Source organism: Halichoerus grypus, chromosome 8, assembly GCF_964656455.1.
Source record: "Halichoerus grypus chromosome 8, mHalGry1.hap1.1, whole genome shotgun sequence".
NCBI lineage: Eukaryota > Metazoa > Chordata > Mammalia > Carnivora > Phocidae > Halichoerus > Halichoerus grypus.
This window is the reverse complement of record NC_135719.1, coordinates 69635037-69659862: the sequence shown is the minus strand read 5'-3', so window position 1 is coordinate 69659862 and position 24826 is coordinate 69635037. Positions and strand designations below refer to the sequence as shown.

General features: G+C 46.8%; 1 protein-coding gene across 1 annotated transcript in view; it reads right to left on the bottom strand.

The window, feature by feature from the left end:
- Nucleotides 1-24826, bottom strand: part of EHD4 (EH domain containing 4) — a 78901-nt gene that overhangs the window by 34835 nt on the left and 19240 nt on the right. The window contains exons 2-3 of the mRNA XM_036084596.2: nt 24463-24639; nt 15026-15123 (exon numbers count right to left, since the gene is read on the bottom strand). Of these exons, the coding sequence (XP_035940489.1) occupies nt 15026-15123; nt 24463-24639 (275 nt within the window). The remainder of the gene's footprint in view (nt 1-15025; nt 15124-24462; nt 24640-24826) is intronic.

Here is a 24826-nt window from a genome sequence, read left to right as displayed (position 1 = left end):
GCCACTTCCCCTCTGGCAACCAGACCCTCAGTCTGTTTGATTTTTTGTTTCTTTGCTCATTTGTTTTCTATCTTAGAGTTCCACTTGCACACTACTATGCAAACCGTATATACTTGCACTGCGCGCAAAACTATATTCTGTAGCACAGTTTGGATGCCATCCATCAAAAGGATACCAGCTGTTAATTTGGGCACATCTATATGATGGAACACTCTAAAAGTCCTGACAAGGACCTGCTGCAAGACTGACTGCTAAGTGGAAAACTCTCAGTGCAGAGCAGTGTGCGGGACCCTCCCGCTCTGGGAGACACTGCAGACAGGGTTTGCTCTGGGAGAGGAACTGGGGGTGTGGTTGGGACACTCTTCACCATCTAACTTTCTGTAACGTAAGCTTACCATCTAACTTTCTGTAACGTAAGCTTTTACTTCTGTAACGTAAGCTTTTCATCTCAAGTATGTACACACACTTGTGCAAAATGAAACGTGAAATGCTGAGTAATGGTCTGATTTGTGCTTTGCACTGTGATTTGGATTCAAGCAGGAGTGGTTTTGAGAAAGAGACTGACATAATCCAGGCGAAGAAGAGGTTTCTAAAGGAAACTGCGTCATGGCACATGTGAGAAATATCCCCAGATACCAGAAAGAAGATTATGGCAAAAAGAAGTGGAAACATGACGAGAGCCGGGGCCCTCGGCCACAAGAGAACACCTCCTCCGGGTCATTGTCTTTGGCAGGTTCACCCAGCTCCCTTCCTGGGCTGCATTCTCCAAGCATTCTTTCCACACACCTATTGTCAAATCCATCTATTTCCTTTATCCTCCCCTCTCCTTTTTTGGGTTCCTGGAATAGCAAGGTCCTTGTTGGTCTAAGTCCCAGGATATTTCTCATCTTCCATGGAAAGCAAAGATGCCTTGAAAGCGCTGCTATTTTCAGCATGTGTCCACGTCTGCCGGCTCCAGATGCCGGTGCGTGAGACCCGACTTCTGGCCATACTCTGGGTCCTCTCACTCTATGTATGCTTCATTACTCATGTCTCTGGGGCACTTAAGCATTCACACCAATCATTCAGACCCTCACAAGGTCTAACTCTGTGAGGAAAGTACTTTTCTTCCCATTTTATAGAGGAGGAGACTGAGGCTCCCAGAGCTGGAGTAGCTTGCCCAGGTCACCCCGCTGGTAAGGGGAAGCACCAGAGAAATGGAAAAATGTCTCAGGTCAGTATTGCTCGGCACTATACTGCTCCACTTCCATCTAGAATCCTGCATTTACAATCTATCACTCCCACCCTCCAGTCTGGGGGGGTCCCCCATTGGTGCACAGTGACTGGGGGGAGAGGGCTTTTGCCACACCTAACAGTTGGGATGGAGGTTATATAACAAGAACGTCCTCGTTATAGCAGTGAACTTATTAAACATCTGAAAATGTAAACGAGACATCTTTTAAAAAAATCTCTTCTTTCTTTTTTAGAGGTTCCTAAAACTCCTAACTTCCAAAGAAGTACAGAAACGTTGGGGGGTGCTCCTCCATGGAGTGAAGACCCAGGCAGAGGAGAGCAGTGTCAGGCCAGGACTCCCTGTCAGATGCCCACGAGCTAATGCAACCATTAGTCACTGGGTCACCCAGGGACCACTGTGGGGTAGTGAGCTCCATTTCCTTTCAAAGCCCTCGCCGGGGAGGATGGTGGCTAGTCACAGAGCACAGCCCAGGGCTCCCGCCCCACCCAAAGACACCCCCTCCCTCAACTTACATCCTCCAAGAGGGCAGCATTCATGCTGGCAAGACAGGGATGTGGGGCACAGCACAAGTCCATTTTGGTAGTTTTCCCAGGTTTGTAATCCTCTCTTCTCTCACTTGACTCCGGGGGCGGGGGGCGCAGAGCACACAGGAAAGGGCAGGCTCAGAAGGCAGACTCAGAACCACCCCAGATTCCTCCAAGTGGGGATCCGTGTGCAGCAACACCCTGGACAGGCTGCTTTCTGGACCCCACCCCACACTCCCCATGTTGTTTGTGCTGAGGTCAGGAAGTAGCCTATTAACAAGTTCCCTGGGGCCTGAGAATCACAGCAGTAGAGCTTCTTGGCCTCATTCACAGACCCATCAACTCCAGGGCAGAAGTGGGGTGAGACAGGGAGACCTGAGAACAGGTCCCACAGAGGAAGAAATGACAGCGATAATCAGGGAAAAGAAAACCAACCAATCAGCCAAACCCACACAAGCCAAGTGGCAGACCCAGGGCTGGTTCTGTTACTGTTCAGTGCGACACTCCCAGATGCTCATAGTCATAATTCTGGGTAATCAAGAGAACGTTAAAAAAGATAATCCTTTAATGGCTTCCTATTCCTCCCAGAATAAAATCCATGCACTTCCCTAAGGCCAACAGCTCTCCCCAGCAAGCCCTCCCGACCTCACTGCCCACCACTTCCCAGCTAATCACCAGCCTCTAGCCTTCCCTGGACCTGCCAGGGCTTAACTTCCCTTGGCCTTGGCCTACGAGATGTCCTTCCCCCAATGCCCTGCCAGGCTAGTCCTTTTATTCTTTGGGTCTTCACCTAAATGTCACCTCCTCAGAGACCCCTTCCCTGACTCCCCATCTAAAGTAAGACCGCCCCTGCTGTGGGACTCAGCAATTACTTTCTTCAAGTCTTTGTTTCAACTTGCATTTGTTTTGTATTTCTGCTCTTCTGTCTCCCTCCCTGGTGTATACTCCAGGAAGGCGCGACAGGGTCTATCCTGTTCTGTTAAAAGTAAAGCGCCTGATACCTGAAACATAAGAAATGGACCAGGAGGAACCTAGCAGAGTTTGGTGCATGGCAGATATTCAATAGAAGAAAACCTCTTCCCCTTTCTACTATCCTTTCAATGAGAATGCAGGGCTGTGTGTGTGGGTCTTTCCCAAAGACACCATCAACAATTGCTGAAGGTAAAAAACCCAGGTTTGGTGTTTGTAGGGGAAAAGCATCAAATACATGGAAACTTGCCCCACCTGGTACCCCTCCCCAGCTGCCCCCTGTGTGTGTGACAGTAAGAGAGAGATGAAGAGAGAGAGAGAGAGATGTTTCCCCAGTTTGTGTCCTTGTCTCTTGCGGTTAATAGCACGCATTCTGGAACCAGGCTGTGTGGTTTGAATCCCACTCAGCCACTTACTAGCTGCTTTGGTTATCAGTCACCTTAAAACTCAGTGGCTTAAATAATAACTTAGTATTTTCTCCGGTCTGAGGGTTGACTGGGCTCGGCTGGGTGGTTCTCCATCGGGGAGTGTCATGAGGTGACAGTCAGATGGTAGTTGGGGCTGGAACCATCTGAGGGCTCAGCTGAGCTGCTTGTCCTTGATGGCTTTTTCACTCACCTCAGCTAGGCTAGAGGCTGCCTGAGCCTGCTGGCCTCTCCATGTGACTAGCCTGGGCTTCCCTCACAGTATATTGGTCTCTGGGTAGTTGGACTTTTTAGATGTCAGTTGGCTGCCCATAGATCCAGCTGGAACCTTCAGGACTTCTTATGATTTAGACTTGGGAAGTCATCAAGCATCACTCCTGCTGAATTCTACTCATCAAAAAGTGAGTCAGAAGGCCACCCTAGATTCAAGGGGAGGAGACTGCACCAGGGCATGAATATTGGGAGCACTGTTCATGGTGGTGGGGGTGGTGGGAGGAGGAGAAGGCATTTTTTTGAGACTAGCTACCACACTTCTAGAGGACTGTGGGCAAGTTACTTAACCTCTTTGTGCCTCAGTCTTCTCTCCTACGAAATGTGGTAATAGTTCCTACCTCATAGAGCTCTTGTGAGGAGCAAATGAGTTAATAATATATGGAAAGCAATTTACAATGCGCTGTGGAAGTATTAGCCATTATTATTATTATTACTCAAGAGTAAGGAGCAAACATTTTCTCTGACTAATCTCTGTAATCCAATGTCTATGAAATGTTTGATAATCATGAGCTGCTCCACAGAGGATAGTAAGATAAGTGATCTTCTCTCTACTAAAAAAAAATTGTTTTTCATTTAAAAGCCTAGGTAAGTTTTGAAGTTTGGGTAGAAGTGGTCATCATTTCTCATGATCAAGTATGCATTTAAAATATTGACAAAAACTAAAAAGAGCTTCCAGGGATTGGCGAATGCCCTTCTGAGTCACAGTGATGACAGGCTCACATCAGGGACAGGAGCAGCAACACTTGTGGTGTGGAATTTCCTGTGGCAGTGGCGGAAAAGGAGCCATGAATGCGTCTGTCAGCAAACTTCCCCGAAACAAAAAGGAACCAGGATTTCCTGTGGGAGGCCCAAGGAGCGAGTGGTGTCCAGGACCTCACACCCCAACTGGCCTTAGCACTGCCAGAAAACAGGATCTGCCAACAAATCATCGGTGGTCAGCCCCATTCCCTGGGGATGGACCCTTCTGTTGCTGCCAAATTCAAACAAAGCTCTGAAACAAGCATTGAGCTCAAGCTCTAAACATAAAAAATGGCTTCGTGATCTGAGCCTGAAGACCTATGTTCTGTTCTACAGAATTCTCTACCATGTCATCCTTTACCTCTCATTCGTCAGTATTCTGTGCAGCCTTCAGGACAAAATCCAGTCTCCCCCCGCCCCCACATGCTCATGTTCCAGCCACATGTACAACGCACGTTCTTCCAAAGGGCCCCAGCTCACACATCTCCCCCTGTTCTTGAACATACCCTTTCTCCTGGCTGGAAAGGGGTAACAATAGTAAGGGCAGCCATGGTTATCTTTCCCTTGACTATGCACCAGACAGGTGCTGTGGTAGGAGCTTCATACCATCACCTCACTGTATCCTCACCCTATGTGATAAGGCCCTGAGCTTGCTGGCTGATGAACTCGCTCGTTTACCCTGATCAAGACGCACTGCTTCATAAGGTTAGACATATAGATCAATGAAATAGAATTGAGAGTGCAGAAATAAACCTTCATATTTATAGCCAACTGATTTTCAACAAGGGTGCCAAGACAATTCAATGGAGGAAATTATTGTCTTTTCAACAAATGATGCTGGGACAACTGGATATACACATGGGAAAGAATCAAGGTGGACCCCAACCTCACACCATATATAAAAATTAACTTAAAATGGATCAACGACCTAAATGCCAAGTGCTAGAACTATAAACCTCTCAGAAAAAAATATAGGATTAAATTTTCATGAGCTTGGGTTAGGCAAAGTGACAAAAATTAAAATAGATAAATTAGCTCTCATTAAAATGAAAAAGTTCTGTGCTTCAGACAATACTATAAAGACAGTGAAAAGACAACCCAGGACATGAGATAAAATATTTGCAAATCATTTATCTGACTAGTATAGAGGATACATAAAGAATGTTAAAACTCAACAATAAAAAGACAAATAATCCAATTAAAAATGGGCAAAATATCTACATATACATTTCTTCAAAGAAGATATATAAATGGTTAACAAAGCACATGAGAAGATGCTCAACATCATTAGCTGTCAGAGAAATGCAAATTGAAATCACAATGAAATACCACTTCATACCTACTGGGATGGTTCTAATCAAAACAACAGTGTTGATGAGGATATAGAGAAATTGGAATGCTTGTACTCTGCTGGCGGGAATGTAAAATGATGCAGCCACTTTGGAAAACTGAGTTCCTCAAAACACTGAGTTACCATATAACCCAGCAATTCTGCTCCTAGGTAAATACCCAAGAGAACTGAAAATGTATGTTTTCACAAGAACTCGTACATGAATGATCACAGCATCATTATTCAAAATGGCCAAAACAGTGGAAACCCAATTGTCCATCACTTGGTGAATTAATAAAATGTCACAGAGCCACACAATGGAATGCTATTCAACCATAAAAAGGAATGAAGTACTGATACCTATTATAACATAGATGAATGCTGAACACACAATACTAAGTGAAAAAAGCCAGATAAGAAGGCCACATATTCCATTTATATGAAATGTCCAGAATAGGCAAATCCATAGAGACAGAAAGTAGATTAGTGGTTGCCAGGGTCTGGGGGGTGGGGGAGAATTGATAGTCATTGCTAATGAGTACAGTTTCCTTTTGGGGTGATAGAAATGTTCTAAAATTTGTTTTGGTAATGGTTGCACAATTTTGTAAATACATAAAAAAAACCTACTAAATTGTTAAGAGAGAGAGAGAGAGAGAATGCAAATCCAAAAGAAAAAAAAAGGAGGGGGAGAAGAAGAGCCCCTTCTCTTAGTAGCTTCACTGATTACCTATTTCCCATTCCCCACTGGGGGCTGGTGGGGTCCCCACTCACTGGACTTCTTGATCGGAACTCCTGTAACACACAGGATAGACCTGACTTGTTTGCAGGTCTATCCACCCCAGCTGAGTATGAGCACCCTGGCCAAAGCCTGTGTCTAACTCATTTTGAATCCTGGCATCTAGGACAGTGCTTGCCACCCGGTAGATAATCAATCTAAATGTGTGTTGAATGAATAGTCTCTAGCATGCCCCTAATACTACACAATTTTTATACCATCACTTCTAAAATAAAAGAATATCAAAAAGATCACACACACACACACAATATCTGTCTGTTATTTTAAAATTCTATCAAATATTTTTTAAACTGGATGATTGATTAGAGTGGTATCTCTTTTCTATGGTTAGCAGGACATATGATTTCAAAATTTAAAAGCGAATCATCAATAACATAACTGAAATATGTGGAAAAAAGGCAGGAACACTTATCTAAAAATAGAATATTCAGTTCCTGAACAACAAACTATATTTCAAACAACTTGACAAACATTTCTCTTACTCTATAAGACAGAAGACTTTAAGAAGCAAGACACCAATATGAAGGCTGATTAAACTCAGACTTTGAGAACTCTTTGGCCTTCCACAAAAACAACAACAATAATACAAGGAGATGATGAAAGTAATAAGAACAGCCAACATGTATTGAGCACTTACTGTGTGCTAGGCGGGGCATCGTTTTCTGCTTTCTATGTGTTAAGTCAGTGACAACAACATGGCGCGTGAGGTATTATTATTACACTCCTTTTCCAGACCCCTAACTTCCCTGAGGCCACATGAGTGGTACACGGCTGAGCTGAACCCAGGGTGTCGAAAGCTACTGCCCACGCTTCTCACTATACTACATTCAGGATTTCAATCCCTTGATGGACCCAGGAAAGCAATTTGTTTGAGTCCAGGTTTACAGACTGATTGAGGCAGGTCACAGAAAAGACCCCGGGGGTTGTGGGAGGAGAAAGAAAACACGAATATTCAGGAACTGAAATCCAGCTGTAATTATCTGACAGCTGAACGTCTATTATTTTATATATCCTTTATATATCAGGTGGGAAATATCTGAACAGACAATGTGGTCAGTCAAAACTTGCAAAACCTCACCCCGCCCCACGCTGAAGGCTGGTTCCCTCTGGGCTTTCAGCCCCAGGCCTCCCTACCTCCAGAGAGTGGGCAGCTCCACATCAGTCCCTCTCATTGTGCTCAGTGTCTCAGCCGTTTCCTTCTTGGCCTTCACCACTATTTACAAGGATTTATTCATTTGTTCATTTGTTTACCTGCTGTTCTTGTCTGACTCTCCCATCAGAACATGAGTTCTGTAAGGGTAGTGACAGTGTCCATTTTGTGGCTTACTGTTTGTTGAACGGGTAACAAGTCTATTGAGGTGACACCTTCCTTTCATAACAATTGGGTGCATCAGTGACCGGCTGGGTGACCACACTAGGCTGTAGCCACTCCAGGCCAGGGGCGGTACCTTGTTCATCTCTACGCTCCCCGTTCCTAGCCTGGTACCTGGTACACAAGGGCTCAGTACATCTCAGTGGAACTTGTTCCTTAATGAGATGCTGTCAACCCAGAAGTCAGTCTCTATTGGCATGCCTCAAGGCTTGCCCCTGGGCCCTGTTCGCCCAACATCTGGATTCAAGGGTGAAAGTCCAAGGGCATGCTGATGAAGCCTGGGAATGCCTCAAATGTGGCTGGGAGGAGCCACAGCAGACAAGGAGAGGAGCTAAGAGAGCATGAACTGCAAACCCCAAGAAATGAAGCAAAAAATCAAGAAACCCTGCAGCAACCACAGGATGGGGAGTTGGGGCTGCATGTCCAGGGAGCTCATGGGATTGCAGTCTCTGGTGCTGCAGAAAAGCTGGGATGGTCCTGAGCTATATCTGTAATTGAGTGGTGAACAGAATGAGGGAAAGAATAATGCTGCCTCACCCACCCCGTTTATTCAGTTATTATTTCTACCCAAGTAAGGCCTGAACATCCTTGCTCCAGGGGTACTCAGCAGGCATTAGCAGGCTGCTCTCAGAAAGTCTTCATGAAGTTCTGCGCTCACACTCAGAGCCGAGGCTGTGCAGCCCACCTTAAGGACAGGATCCACCTGCCATCGCTGCCCGAGCAGGGAGCTGCTGGCCTCCTAAGTCTCTTCGGCTCTCTGCTCTCCCCACGCTTCTTAGAAGGGTCTTCGCTGCAGTCGAACGTGGCTAATATCTTGCTCCAAGCCTTCTTGGTCTCTTAGGGAGAAGACTCCTTCCTCTTTGTGCACGTGTGTGTTTTCCTCCCTAGGCCTTGTGGGTCCCAAAGCCTGAGAGGGGAAGTCAGTCTTATCGGGACACCCCTAAATGTTCTCTCTCCTTTCTTGGGCCGCCTTCAAACTCCGGCCTTTCGTCTTTCAAGTTCAAAAGACGTGTCAAGTAGGTGTGTTTCCTTGATTATGGTTTGCTTGCACCTTTTCTATTTTTTCTGCACCTTCATTAATTCCAGGTTGGAGCTGCATGCCTCTTTTCCCCCGGTCTGTCAGCTCTTTTGTGATATTATGTTTGGGCGCTTTTGCTGAGTTGGCAGACCCTTGAAATTGCCTGTTCACATTTCCTGTCATGTCTTCAGATGCCCTTTATACTCTTTTTTTTTTTTTTTTTTAAGATTTTATTTATTTATTTGAGAGAGAGAATGAGAGAGAGAGAGAGCATGAGAGGGGGAGGGTCAGAGGGAGAAGCAGACTCCCTGCTGAGCAGGGAGCCCGATGCGGGACTCGATCCTGGGACTCCAGGATCATGACCTGAGCTGAAGGCAGTCGCTTAACCAACTGAGCCACCCAGGCGCCCTGCCCTTTATACTCTTGAAGGCTTTCCTTAATGTTGCTAAAAGTAAGAGGACTTAAGGATGTCAGTATGTAAATGTTAAAACATGCATCAATTTTTGAAGCTAATGTGATTGTTGAAGCTAATGTGATTGTCATGTTATCTGAAGCACATTTTGATTCCTTCTGTTGCATGCATTACTATAATTTATTGCTTTTACTAGCAGGACATTTTCTGCCCCCCCTTCCCCTCCATCTTCCCAGTTTCATTCATTGACTTAAAATGAGAAGGGATTATACAATGAAGGACTTAAACATCAGAAGATGCTCTCAAATTTTCAACTGACAAGTACTGGTCTTGGAGGAATAGGCACAGCTGTTGGAAAATTCAGACCAAGAGTTTTTCTCTTTTAGTGTTATTAACATTTCTAAAAGAGAAAAATTGTACTACTCTTGTTACCAAAGTGAAGTCTGTTGAAGGCAACGCAAAACCTCATCCTTTCAGGAAACCACAAGAATAATTATTTGCTGCTAAAACAGCACCTTCCACATGCTTATATGTTAAATAGATGGACAAGTATACCAGTTGCCACATTAGAATTTTTCACAGTGTTCTTCTTGTCAGACCAGTGCATTATGATTAGAGCCCGAGCCCAGAGATTCATACCAGAAGTTGGGAACATACTTGTGTTCATGCCCAAGTCCAGAAATAAGTCCCAGATGATGTTTAGGATCAGCATGAATTAACAATATTTTAGGAAGTAAACAGGCCAGAAGCCAGAATAATAAGAGAGTGGGAAGGAAAATAAGGATGTGTGGGTAAATGTGCTCTCTTTTCTCATCACGTCAAGTCAAAAACCTGGATGCTGTCATCAGGGGCAAAGGATGTTTCTTAAGAGTGAACCAACTCATATCTTACTCACACCTTTCAAGAAGATCATTTAGAAAATCTTAAGAATCCAAACATTCTTTTATTGGCTACAAGAAAAGAATCAGGAAATGTTCCTCAGACTTTTAGTTAGCTATTACTAGAATAAAATTATTATTATAAATATATCAGAAATTTTTATCCGGGCTTGATGGATATTTTTTATGTCAGCCAAGAAAGCTACAGTTTAGTAACTAAGCTCAATCCTTTGTTCCTAAAGATTTTCTGCTAACTATAATTAAACTAAGGAACATCTGAATGGTAATGGGTTTCCATATGGAGTACACTAAAAATTGCTCCAAAATCAATCACCTTTGTGGGTTTTATTTATAGAGCTCCCAAATGGATTTAGGTAACACTCTCCCCAGTGTTGCCTAAGCCTTCTTGTTTTACTCTGAAGCACAGAGTAGGGACACAAGGGGTCCAGTGATCTGACTTCTAGGGGTAATGTTAAGATTCTGCTGAACACAAGGATGTGCTAAGGCACATCCTAATTGGTAAAGGTCACTTCTTTCTTTTTTGTTTATCCTCATTACCTGTTTCCCCCATACCCCCACTCTCTCCCCTCTGGGAACTATCAGTTTGTTCTCTATAATTAAGAGTCTGTTTCTTGGTTTGTCTCTTTCTCTTTTTTTTCCTTGTTTGTTTTGTTTCTTAAATTCCACATACGAGTGAGATCATACGGTTTCTGTCTTTCTCTTATTTATTTCCCTTAGCATAATATACTCTATCTATATTGTTGCAAATGGCAAGATTTCATTCTTTCTTATGGCTGAGTAATATTCCATTGTGTGTGTGTGTGTGTGTGTGTGTGTACCACATCTTCTTTATTCATTCACCAATTGATGGACACATGGGCTGCTTCTATAATTTGGCTATTGTACATAATGCTGCTATAAACACAGGGTTGCATGTATCCCTTTGAATTTGTGTTTTTGTATTTTTTTGGGGTAGATACCCAGTAGTGCAATTACTGGATCATAGGGTAGTTTCATTTTTAACTTTTTGAGGAACCTCCATACTATTTTCCACAGTGGCTGCACCAGTTTGCATTCCCACCAACAGTGCAAGAGGGTTACTTTTCTCTACCTCCTCGCCAACACTTGCTGTTTGGTAAAGGTCACTTCTAACATAAGAGTGAGTCTGCCATGTTTTGCCTCAAACCTGACACCACAGAATATGAACTATCATGTAGAAATGTCAAATGTTTCTTCCCACCACCTATGACTTTGGCCTAGAGAGGAGCCATGACTGTGAACGTTATGTCCTCCTTGTAATTACACTTACCCCCTCTACTCAGCACCGGATAAAAAGGAACCAGTCTTATGATATCATGAGCGAGAGGAATGAGCCAGGAAAAATGGAGCCACTGGTGAGGTGAGATATGTTACTGAACCCCATGTTCAGAGTCCCCATTTTTGCTTTCACCACTAAGGCATCAGGATTCCTTCCTGGAGCTACACCCTAACTGACCATCTGGTCCCCAGAGCTCTGGACACCTGGGCAGTGCCCTAGGGGTGCCTGGGGAATGCCAATGATGATGTGAGGCCAGCTCTCCAAGTTCAAGTCCCTCCTTCCTCATTCGAACCCCCGCAAGGCAGCGCAACGCTCTACCATCCCACCTGCCATTTGCCCTGTCCCCTACTGATGGGGAGAACTCTGGGTGTGGTGGAGTCAGCGAGTCTTCCTGGGGGGCTCAGCAGTCACCAACCCTCCCCACCTCCTCCTGCAGCCGCACTGCCTGTCCAGCATGCTTTCACTGTCAGCCAGGGCCGCATCCTGCAGCTAGAGGGTGGACTGGGTCCCACAGCATCTGCAGCCTTCAGCGACTGTCCAGAGCACTCATCCTCTGAACCTATGCTCCACAAGTGCACCCTGTCAACAGTGTTTCCCCTGTCCACTCCCCAGACATCAAGCTCAGTCACCCATCTGCCTAGTCACTGGGGAAAAGGCTCTCACGATCCATTGGAAGGCTCTGCTTTCCCAGGAAAGGGAGGGCAAGTGGGGTTTACTTGACCAGGGCTGAGCTTCTGTCAGTGCATGAGTATCAGCAGGTTTAACATAGACAGCAAATCCCAAATGATGAGCACAGTGTAGACATGGAGCAAGGGCTCAATATGGTGGCTGTTCTCATACTGCTATTATGGATACACACCTAAAGAGACTCTTTAGATGTATAAGAGGGATCTGCCTTATGAGACTCTGCTTCTTGAGGGTTAATCCATCAACTGCACCAAGGGATAAGCAGAAGGCACAGCAGCTGTTATCTTTCCTCTTTTAGAGACAGAACACCCATAAGGAAGCCAGAGCCCCACCAATAAAGTCAATGGCAGATGTTTCAAATGTCCTGCGGGGTCACAATTTGGATCTCCTCCCTCATCCAATGTTGACATAAGCGACTGGCGAAGGTGGTGCCGTGATTTACGAGGCCGGAGGGATGGAAGCAGCGTGAGGATGAGTGGGAATGCAGCACTGTGTGCAACAGTTTAAGTTGAAGCAGGTTTAAAGTAGTATAGACTCTTCGGAGTTAACGTGTTGAAACTGAGAGCTGAGGGACTCCAGCCACCAACTGTCCCAAACACAGGCTGGTACTCAAGCTTGGGAACGCCAGCCCTGGTGCAGAGTGCCGTCATCCTTAGCAGCTCTTGGTCCTTGCCCAACAGCTGCTCTGTCTTGTCAGGGCGGCAGGGGCCGCCGAGCACCGACTGCTTGGAACCATGTGTACTATTTCTGTGCACGGGATGTGAGTAAGTGCATGCCATCATAAGTCGGACCAGGATGTGAGTCAGATTGCTATAAAGGGTTAAAAAGAACTGGTCCTCAAAGCCTCCCAGAAGCAGTCTGCCATGCTATAAAGGAGCTACAGTCTGAAAGACAATCGTAATTACTGAGCAAAGGAGAAGCCCTGAAGAATATGGACGATTAGAATTGGCCATGTGATAGTAGCAGTAAAAGACGGACAGCTCGGAAAAGCTGAGGGACATGGAGTTGCTTTACTTTCCTCTTAAAATAAAACATTTTATCTGCAGAGCAACTTTGATGGGGCCAAATGAGTGATCCTAAACTGGCTTTAAAAAAAAAAAATCTATTGGCACTGAGGCATAAAGATACAAAACTGACGTCTACCTATAGCACACTTTGTAACAGTAGAAAATTATTAACCATCCCTATATCCACAAATTAGTTAAATAAAGGGTGTTATATCCCTTTGATGGAAATTAAGCAGCTGTTAAGAGGAATAAAGTAATTTGGCTATACTGGCATGGAATACTGTCTGTGGTAGACCATTACGGCAAGAAAAATCAAGTTGTAGAAAATGTGGTGGGAAATGGCATTTTGGTTAAAAATGGTATGTTTGTACATGTGCAGGAAAAAGTCTGTACGGAGCTGGAGCACACCATTAACAATTGTTAATTGTGACAGAGAGATTTTGTACATCCCTATTCATTGCTTGACTCCTTTACAACAAACGTTACTTTTACAACAGGAAATAAAACTAACAGATATTTATGAGCGAAGAAGAGTATTACGCTGTTTTTCTCTATAAGCAATGTTCTTGGAGGCCTCAGGGTGGCCTAATGGCCCACAGAGTCCCTGACCGAATGGGTGAAGGCACAGCAAGGCAGGACCCAGCTCTCCGCGAGTCCATGGAGGCTGCAGTCAGCATTCCCGAAATGCCATGAGAAAGGAGGGCTTAGAAGCCTCAAGAGCCTTTCTTTACCCATCTTGTGGACCTTGCTTTCTAGCTCCTGGGAGTGTCCCCACGGCCTACGTAGCTTTTGCTTCATGCGTGCTGGGGTAGTTCACTGCCTGCCCAGGACCTGGGGCTGTGATCCCAGGCACATCACCGCTCAACCCTGGCACTTCTAAACATGGTTTTACTGGCTTGTTGTTCAAGGGGTTGTGAAGACTTATCTGGGACAAGTGACAGCAGCAAGTCATCTGCTCCATCTTTTCCCTCCCAGCAAAGCCTCAAAGGACTGTCCTTTGTTTCAGGGGCCAGGGCCAGGGGAACCTGACCTGCCTCTGTGACTACAGGAATCCGACCTAGTGCCTTCCGGGTCAGGCTACCTCACTGGGAGTAAGCTGTGTCCTCTGGGCCACCCCCGAGGGCCCCTTCTCCAGCGGGGGCAGGGGAGACAGCAGGCCCATCTGTTTAGCCACACGGACAGGCCCAGAAATGGTTATGGCTCAGCCTTCTGAAGGCTGAAGAAGCCCAGACGTCACTTCTCAAGCATTTTCTATGCTCCACAGATCTCCTCTGAACGCCTTCCAGTCTCTCCTCCCCGACCGCACGGCCTCCCTTAGGTAACTCCTGCTCACCCTCTAGGTCTTGGCTCAGATGTCGCCTCCACTGGGGAGACTTTCCCAACACTGCAAGGCCAGGCCAGTCGCCCCTCCACCCTGATAAACGCTCCATCTCTGTTCTCACTTTCTGTTTCCCCGTGATAACTGGCTCGATGTCTGTCTTCCCCATGAGAACGTGAGGTCCTCGAGGGCAGAGCCTCGGCCTGTTTTTGCTGCATCCCCAGCGTACGGAGCAGTCTGGCGCCACGACAAAGGCTGACCCATGGGAAGGGTGCCGCGGAGGCCATGAGCATGGGACGCTGCTGACTGGGGAGGGAGGAAGAGTGGTGGGCGGGGCTTCTCTCCTTTGCAGTGACTACTCATCTCCTTTATTTGTTGTCATATGCGTCCAAGGGAATGGTTAGTAGCGAAATGTATGTCCCCTCCCAAACTCAGAAGAATTACGTGGGGTGGGTACTAGTGGTAGACGGCAGCGTTTAGAGGAACTAAGAGATTGCAGCTAACACTCCAGAAGGTTTCTCAGTTGAAATGCAGAACCTTTGATGTTATCTACGCCTCCTGGTTGTTTCTTGGGGCCCCTCCAGCTCTGGACCCCTGGGCTGTCCAGGGCTGCTGGGGGCATCCTGGGAGGGTGAATAGAATCCCCTTGAGACTGAAATCCTCTGCTGACACGAAGGTGAGCCTCAGCAGTGGCAGAGGAGGGGTGGGCCAGGGGTGGGCACTGACCTCGGCTGATGCGCTGCTTCTCCCCAGACAGGATGCCGGGACTGTCGATGATGCTGATGCTCTTCAGGACCTGATTGGGCAGCTGGGAGCACATGAATCTGGAAAAAAAGGATCAAGGTGGGATCAGGAACTGCACATCTCCGAGCTCAGAGGAGCTCCTTGGCTTCTCAAGGTTACTGACGTTGTCCCTAAAGTGGGGACTTGCAGGGGACTGACAGCACCTCCGCTGGTGCCACAGGGACCAGGCGCTGGACCAGGGGCAGGTATGGGAAGGTACCTGCTGCTACCTGCCACCAGATCCTTAACCGTTAATTTTGATTTTAGCTGATATTTACGGAACACTTAGATATTTTACAAACATCATTTCATTTGCTCCTCAGAGTAACACCTTGAGGAAGAAATTCCCGTTAACATCAGAGAAGTAACTTACTCAGCATCACTCAGAGCTGGGCCTTAAAACCAGGTCAGACTGATCCAAAGCCCATCAGCCTCACCTGCCCCTTCTCCATGCTGCTCCTTGCCCAAGCATCCTGGGCTTCTTCTCCCAGGGCATACCATGCCTCCTTCGGGGTCACTGCCCCACTGTGCTGGAGTACCCTAAGCTCCCTGTCCAGCCGTGCCGCCTACTCCCTGGTGTGACCATGGAAGTCCAGTGCCCATGTGGCTTCAGGCCCAGCAAGGGGCAAGCACCTGTGGGCAACACCCCAAATCCTCCAGGTGCCTTGGAGTCCAAGGGGTACCCTAAGAGTGGACAAAGTGGCAGGGGTGCGGGAGAGTCCTGGCCGAGCATCTCAAGCCTCCTTCCTTGGCCCTCACTTGCCTGATACCATTTCTTCCTTCTCATCCCGATCCCCCTGAAGTCAGTTGCCCCGGCCTCAGCCCCACGGAAGCAGAGTGGCGTGGGAGGAAAATTTGGCCTTTAGGTCAGCAGACTGGGTTCAGGTTCAGCTCAGCCTTTGCCAATAATTTGCTGTGGGACCCTGGACAAGGGCTTCCCAGCTCTGGGCCTGTGTCCTTATGTGTAAATGGAGACACTTGGATGGGGACCGGTGAGATCCTTTTTAGCTGTTACTCTAGAGTAACTCTAGAGTAGCAGAGGGAAACACTTTGATACTTTCACCCAGGCAGCAGATCCACCCAAGGTGGATCTCTGGTAGGCACTGTGTCTTTTTTTTTTTAGATTTTATTTATTTATTTGACAGAGAGCGAGAGAGAGAGCACATGCACACAAGCAGGGGGAGTGGCAGAGGGAGAGGGAGACGCAGACTCTCCCCCGAGCAAGGAGCCCGATTCAGGGCTCAATCCCAGGACCCTGGGATCATGACCTGAGCTGAAGGCAGACGCTTAACCAATTGAGCCACCCAGGCACCCCGCAGTGTCTGTTTTAAGGCAAAAACTATAGAGTGCCTCTCCTTCTCCTATATTGTAAATGACTAACTTTTGTATCTGTGTGGGCAGAAGGCTGGAAAATCCTCAGTGAAAGCTCAATTCTTCCATTCAGTGGAACTGGTGGGATCACTGAAAGTAAATATGCTGGGAATGCAGGACAGGGCGGCCACACCAGCCTTCACAGTGCACACGTGGCTGGCACAGCCCCCGGGCCAGGGTGGGGTCACGGCCCCATGGCTGGGGGTGGGCAGTCCTGAGCAAGAGGTACAATTACTGACATTTCAAAATAGCTTTCTTTGAAGGTGCTCGGGACAAGTTTCCCACACATTCTTTCCTATATTTTCAGGTCAGCCCAGGGAGGTGTAGGAAAAGATATTATGATCATTTTGCAGCTGGAAAAGTTAAAGCCCAAAATCGTTATGACATCTTGAGGTCACACCGTGAATGCATGGCCTGCTGGAGACGGCAACCTAATATTTCTGATGTTAACTGAGTTGAACTCAACCCATAAAGTTAAAAACCTCAAAACATTAAAAATAAAGGGTCAGGTTAATTTAAAGAACCCTCATTTCTGATTTTCTCCCACCCCTCATGCACCCTCCAGACCTTTCAATAAACCCCACTGCCCAACATGGGGAGAGCAGATGTGTGAGAACGAAGTGCACAGAGATCACTAAGCATTCATTCTTTGTAAGTTCACGGAGAAAAAACCGCCACGTTTGATGCTCTAGAACTGAGGTAGGACCAGAGTTTTGAGCACATCTGTGGTAGACCACATTTCTTGTCAGTAATGATTCAGTCTCTTATCATAATCTCATCCTTTTTATTAGATGGCTTGAGACATTTGACAATGCTGAAAAATTGCACATATGTGAAACTATTTTATACTAAGTATTCCTGTGAGAGACTGACCTTTCTCCAAAACCACAAGCTCACACTCAATATCAATTTTTCCAAAACACAAAACCCCTGGATTCTAGTGTGGAGTTAATAGAGGCATCCAAAACGTATAAACTGTCCACTCTCTCTGCAAAGTGACAAACCTTCAGCAACTCCCATGCCTCCTGACATAACAGCAGAGGCGAAATCAGGTGAAATCTGTGAGCCACGAAACAAGATGCCAAGATGTCGTCAGATATGGTGAATGTGGTGACGTTACCACACAATAAACAAGGGGGCAGGCTGAGGGGCCCACAGGGATAACTGCAGAAAAAGTGAGGAGGGGGAAGAGGAGGGAGAAAGGGGAGGAAGGAAGGGGAGGAAGGAAGGGGAGGGGCGGGGGCGGGGGAAGATGGTGAGGAGAGGAGGAGGGAGCTCTCCAGGGGCACCCTGAGAGGGGGTGGTTGGGTTGTGTGTGCAAAACCAGGCTACACTCCAGGAAAGAAAGCAAGAAAGTCTGTTAGGTAGGGCGTGTGGGGGGTGTGGGGTATGGGGTCAAGGAGTGGGGGAGGGGGGAGGGGGTGGTGTGGCAAGGAACACAGAGCACGAGTCAGCTTTCAGACCCTTGTGTGGGGGCAGGCCTCATACATGAGGAGTTAGAACCACACATACATTTTCTTAAATAATTATATTGTAATCAGAAAAAATCCTAATGCAATGCTGTTACAGCAATCCTGTCTTACTTTTATGCTCTAAGAAAGAAAGGTGAAAGGCAAGGTTATTTATTGGGTATATTAGAGTCAGCCCCAGGTCAGGCTTTTCTTGCTTATGCTTGTGTGCTGAAATGTTTCCTAGCACAGATTTGCTTTCCCAAGATGGCTTTCCTCCTCCTTCCCAGAGTGACGAACGTAAGTGTATTTGTGCCCTTGCCTTCCACATTTCCCATGAAGTATGCAGACCTGTGGCCGCTGAAGCCCAGGAGCCCCCCAGAAGCTGTCAGGCAGTGTTGCCTCACCCAGGGCTGCCCTGATGCACCTTGTTCTCTGATAAAAGGAGAGGAGGATGGGCACAGACTCTGCGTGTGACCCCCATTCTCTGCCACTCCCACACGCAAAGGCGGCTCAGGGGGAGCAGAAAGGGGGCTGGATCAAGGAATAGTCTGGGCTGTAAGGTCCTGCTGCATAATAAAACTGGGAGGTGAGAGGAGCAGGGATTTTAAAATTCCCTCTAAATGCTAACATTCCAATTTGATGATCAACATTTTAGAAGAACCAGGCAGTACCTTCATGCTGCTTTTGATTTCCAAACAATGTAGGGATATCCAGCAGGTACAGTAATAATAAAATGACACATTTACTGTCCACCTACTATGTGTCTAAACACTGCTTTAAACACTTTCTGTATACATTTTAACTCACTCAATCCTTGCCACAACCTGAGCGGTAGGGGCTATGTGCTGCCATTTACACGGGAAGAGACTGGGGCACAGAGGGGCACATATCACAACTTACCAAGTCACACGGCTGGTAAGTGATGGAGCTGGGATGCTAACCCAGCAGTTTGGACTCGGGCCCGGGTTTTCGACTACTAGGCTGCTACCACCATTTTGTGCATCTGAACCACTACTATGTACCTCATCACAAAGGGCAACATCCCCCAACGAGGGAGTGACGTGCCACAGCCCCGGGACTCCGCACCTGGAGGCTCCCTTGTGACGTGCTCTCAGCCCACTGCTGGAGGGCAGAGGTGCCAGGAGCCAGACCTTGCTCACTCACACTGCGAGCTCTAGGGATCTGAGCAATTCTACCAGCCCGAACCATCAGGTTCAGATCACATCAGATGCTTACAACGGACAGAGTAGGGTGCAGCTTCAAAGCACCTCCTTCAACCCCAGCTCATAGAATAATTAGAGAGAGACCAGACAGAGGACATGACTTCCTAAGATGGCACAGTAAAGAGCACACGATACACAAAAAGACTTTGACAACCAACCCACAATCATTATCATTACATGGTCCTGCCACAAATGGCTGATCGAACCTTCCCTGCCCAGGGGGAATTTAATTTCACATCCAGACTATAAGAAGCCCACAGCTACCCCCTTAGATCGAATCTTATAGCATCACCACTGTTACAAGTCAAGGCTGGCTGCATATGGGCAATTTCATGTGGTGCAACACAAACATGTACTTTTCTAAACCAAAGCCTCTCATTCCTGACAGCCACAGTGGGGAACAGCAAGGCCCCGGTGCTGGGAAGTTCTGCCCAAGTGCAGCGGGTAAAGCTGGTTTTCTGGACTGTCAGGACCAGGACCGTGGAGGCAGCTGCCAGTGAACAACAATGGTTAATGAGCTGGCAGCCACCACAAATCCTGAGCTTGAAGATTAATGGGAAGAGCTTCAGGGGGGTTATTACGGATAAACACACCACAAAATGAACAAATAAACAAACAGGACCAGTTCATCACTCAGATTAAAAAGAAAGTAACAAATTTGCTGGTGATTCTTGGCAAAAGCATCTTTTCCTTCATCTCTGCATCTGAATTAGCTGACGGAGCTCGCATGTGTCTGTACTGATGCGGTATGCTTGTAGGAAGCCAGTTAAAAAAAATCCCAGTGGTCCTAAGTGACTGTAATATTAATATTAAAAAAAGCCTATTACTAAAGCTTCATTTAATTACAGAGAGGTGGCAGAGTATAAGTCCCAAAATACACATATGTATTCTATTATTGCTAAATCTTCACACCAACATGAGACAGTGGGTTTGTATTTTATCATCGCTGTCATCATGCCTGGCTAAAAGGACAGGTGCGCTGGAAGTACCATTCAGATTCCTTCAGCTTGAAAGAAAGTTTCAAAATTTCAATCCCTAGGACCACTGGTTAAAGTTATTTTTCAAAAGGAGACAGAGGCAAGGAGGAGATGAGATTAAGAATTTCTTCTGTGGATGACTACGATTTAAAATTAAACTAGATCCTAAACTAAACAATGCCTGCAGCTATCTGGATAAAAAAAAAAGACTACCATGTTTAGAAAAGCAGACTGAGGGAGAAACATAACATCCAGTTCAAAAGCAGATTGCTGAGGGGAAATGTCAGAGCCAGTCCTGACACTTCTGGAACTGACCAAGATACGCGGAGCCTCCCAGGCCTTGTGTCTTCGGCGGGGGCTGCTGGTCATCCATCTCCTCCTGCATGAGCTGGAACTGCCTCCTGGTAACAGACTGTGGAGGCTCAGTGACCACATTCCCACAGAGCAGCTCCAAGACAGGCCCGACTGTGGAATTCCTCTCAAAAGCAAGGTAGCATGGGGGCGCCTGGGTGGCTCAGTCGTTAAGCGTCTGCCTTCGGCTTGGGTCATGATCCCAGGGTCCTGGGATCGAGCCCCGCATCGGGCTCCCTGCTCAGCGGGAAGCCTGCTTCTCCCTCTCCCACTCCCCCTGCTTGTGTTCCCTCTCGCTGTGTCTCTCTCTGTCAAATAAATAAATAAAATCTTTAAAAAAAAAAGTTAAAAAAAAAAAAGCAAGGTAGCATGGTGGATTTCTGGAATGCCGCATTAACGTTGTTTCCATAGAACTTTTTGTTCTAGACTCAACTCCTTTGATTGTTCAAGTGTGGAATTTCTATAATTTGAAGCTGCCTTTTTGGGAATTCGTCTTCTTTTCTCAGAACTGCTCCCTAGACCCTGTTACTTTCTTAGAAACCATCCTTCCACGTTGAAACTCAGGCTGCATGGGTTTGCCTAATGCTTCGAGGTTGACACCCTACAGGTGTCACCTGGTACCACGTTGTGAAGTACTAAGCTCTTTGAAAAATGCCCCTGGGGGCAGAGCCTCAAGCCAATGCCCTGTAATGAGAGGGCCAGGGTAATGAGACCTATCCCAGGGGTGACTGGTGGTTGCTCGGTGGGTGGGGGGAGAAAGTTCTCCCCTGCAGACAACCAATTCCCATTCCTATTAAGTACTGTATTTGGACCTGGTTCCCAGAAAGTATGCTATGTAAAGAGGAGTTTGCCTGCCTTTAGAGCTAGCCCCGCTGGTGTTCCTGTAGGGACACTATAATTACATACACATGTTTGAGTGCCCTACACTAATTGACTTTTTTCTTATGTAAGCACTGGGAGAAACAACAGCAGCGTTGGGTGGATATGACTTAGTCATGCTGTTTACTCTTAGGTGCGATGAGGCACGTCCCTTACACGTGAGCCTCACGTGTGCGTGGCCACCAGCATGGCTAGAACAGAAACTCTTCTCTGCCAGTGCTCTAGGAGGTGCAGGGTGGTAGACAGAAGGGAAGAGGAAACTGAATTCTAATATTGGCTCTGCCTTTTCTTGGGTAAGTCATTTTACTTCTTTGCTCTCAGTTTTCTCACCTGTCAAATGGCCATTGTAGCATTGTCTTATTAACCCAGAAAAAGGAGTGTGTATGAAATTATTAATCGATAGTTGGGGACAAAAATCATCACCTTTATCATCGTTGTTCATGGGCTACATTAAGGACAGCCTTCAAAGTTCGATAGAGGGCAGTAGGCAGTGATTCTCAGTCCAAGTGTCAAGCCCTTCGGCGGTCCAGTGGTCACTAGTAGGGACTGTGGGCCACATGGCCTGAGTTCCAATTTGAGTGGAAGTTAAATTAACTTCTATGCATCAACTCCTCCTGTCTACCTTGGGGGTAAGAGTAGCACCTAGGTCACAGGGGTTTGCTGAGGATTTAGAGCTAATATACAAGTAAAGTCTAGAACTCTATCTCACACACAGTAAATGCCATATAATTATTTGCTAATATTTTTCTATGTATTCTCAATTAACGCTTGATTATATAATGCATGGATTATTTTCAGCAAGTTTTAGATCCCAGATAATGAGCCTCACCATTCGAAATTTTCTTTTTTTTTTTTAAGATTTTATTTATTTATTTGACAGAGAGAGACAGTGCGAGAGGGGGAACACAAGCAGGGGGAGGGGGAGAGGGAGAAGCAGGCTTCCCACTGAGCAGGGAGCCTGATGCGGGAGTTGATCCCAGGACCCTGGGACTATGACCTGAGCCGAAGGCAGACGCTCAACGACTGAGCCACCCAGGCGCCCCTTGGAATTTTCTTAAATGCTTCTTTTCCACACTCATCTGCTGTATCTCTGGCATTTGAAAAAAGATTTGTCAGGGAAGTAAATCATCTGCCAAAAGAAAACAAGCCGACAGCCATTCTTCCAGGGTTTCCCCTTGTGAATGTGGACTTCACAAAATAGGAATTTGAAAAAAGTGGCAGCTTATTTCTTTTTTAAGCCTTTGTCCGGCGAAAAGAGAGTAAGACTCAAGGCAGTGGTAATGAAACCATGGGATTCCAAGCCAGTCTCTCATGGAGAAGGACCTTGTGCCCTGCACTTTCCAGGCCTCTGGAACCTTCCAGGGCCCATCTTGGGACAGGAAGACTGGCTATTGCCTGCTCCATGACCAGGGCTCCCCGGAGGCCCTGATGGGGGAGCTTTTTGTCCCACTTCCCCTCAATTGTGTCAGGAGACCTTCTGATGTTCTTCCGCCTGGGCTCAACCCCTACTTCTCCCACAGGAGAGGCTCTGGTGCCAACCAAAGCCGCTCTGGAGATGGGGAGGAAACTCCTCCCAGAGAGCATCCTGCAGGTGGAAAAAAATCATCTGGACAGTATTCTGTAAATCACTGTGAGCAGCAAGATGGGATATCTCTGTGACTCCATCTACATCATCTCTGCATTTCTGTTCATCCTACTGCCATATTCCCCGGCTGCCATTTGGATGCCTCCTTCGATTTATGATAAGAGCATAAAAAAGCCCTTCGAGTCAGGTTTCTCCCAGAGGCATCTCTGGAGGTTGCCTGGGATGCCCTGGGCAGAGCCACCGCACAGTGCCTGGACACAACATTCTTCCCCTCGTCCTTGTGAATGGCGCCCCCCGGAGTTGTGTGATGAGACATCTCAGCCTCTGGGAGGACGGCAGATGGCTGGGAGGATCCGTTTCTATTTTTTAAACCATTTAAAAAGTTTCTTTTGTTTGGATGACCCCTCCCTGGCTTTGCACCCCCACAGCCCACACCCCCAGAGTAACTGGTGTAAGGCAAGAGACTCATAAAAGAGGGGAATGGAGGGGCGAGGGGTAGGGCAGGAGAGAAGAAAGAGAAAAAGGTTTAAAAAAAAAAAAAAAAGCTGGGAGTAGCAAAGAGGAGGAAGGAGAGGGAGGGGATGGCAGGTCAGTCCAAGAGGGCAGGTGCCCTGCATCCACACCCCCCTGTTTCATTGGGAGCCCCGGGGAGAGGGTACAGGGTAGTACAAACGAAACACAGCTCCAGCTAAGACAGAACCTCAGCCATCCCACAACTTCACTTCTGTCATAGAATGACCAAGTCACAAATTTAACTTTTTGTATTGTTTTGCCTCTATTTCCCCTGCCCAGCCTTAATGAATAAAGAAGAAGCTCACAGCATGGGAGTGAGAAGCATAAGAGGCAGCCAGGCAGGTGAGGTGACCTGTCCTGGAATAATCAACAGGCTGAATCTGGGGGTCAGGCGAACCCCAGGGGTCCTCTGGGCTAAGTTCTCAGTCCAGGAGTCCCCAGCACACCATGCCTGAGCAGCGGCCATCCAGCCGCCACTTAACATTGTCAGTGATGGGGAGCTCGCTTCCTCACAAGGCAACTTGATACATTTCTGTGCAGCTGAAATATTAGAAATGTATTCCTTGTAGGGGCGCCTGGGTGGCTCAGTCGGTTAATCGTCTGCCTTCGGCTCAGGTCATGATCTCAGGGTCCTGGGATCGAGCCCCACGTCGGGCTCCCTGCTCAGCGAGGAGTCTGCTTCTCCCTCTCCCTCTGCTCGTCTCCCTGCTTGTGTGCTCTCTCTCAAATAAATCAATAAAATCTTAAAAAAAAAAAAAAAGAAATGTATTCCTTGTACTGTGTGCCCTTATAACATCCAATCCTGGGGCCTTAGCTCTGTCCTCTGAAGCCACCCAGAATAGGTAATAAATGATCATTTTCTATGATGATCTTTGCAAATATTTGAATACAATAAGCATATTCTCTATATCTTCTCTCTTCTAGAATAGACATGCTCCATTCTGTTATTGAAACTTTATACGTAATTGGCAAGAATTCAAAGAAAAGGTTTAAACAACCTGACCAAAGATGGCAGGCTGCTGGTCCTTACCGATTCAGGAATGCATTTCCAAAGCGACTAAGCTTTCGAAATGGCTTTTTGGGGTCCACGACTAAAGCGTTCCCTGGGGTGCTGCCCTCAGTCTCCCCGTACATCACAGCAATGAAGGAATCGGTGGTGGGCTCTGGACCAATCCTCATGCCTGGGAAATCTTGTTCCAGTAAGTATCTAGGAGAGGGAAACAGAAAAGAAACTTAGCAAGTTATCACAAAGCAAGAGGCCAGAAAGCTTCCTGGGCCTAGAAACATAACCACCAAGAAAAGGAGAATGATTGGCATTTTACTCTTTTGCTAATGACAAATTTTCAAAGCTTAAGATCTACAGACCTAAGCCCCACCTTCCCCCCTCCTTGAGG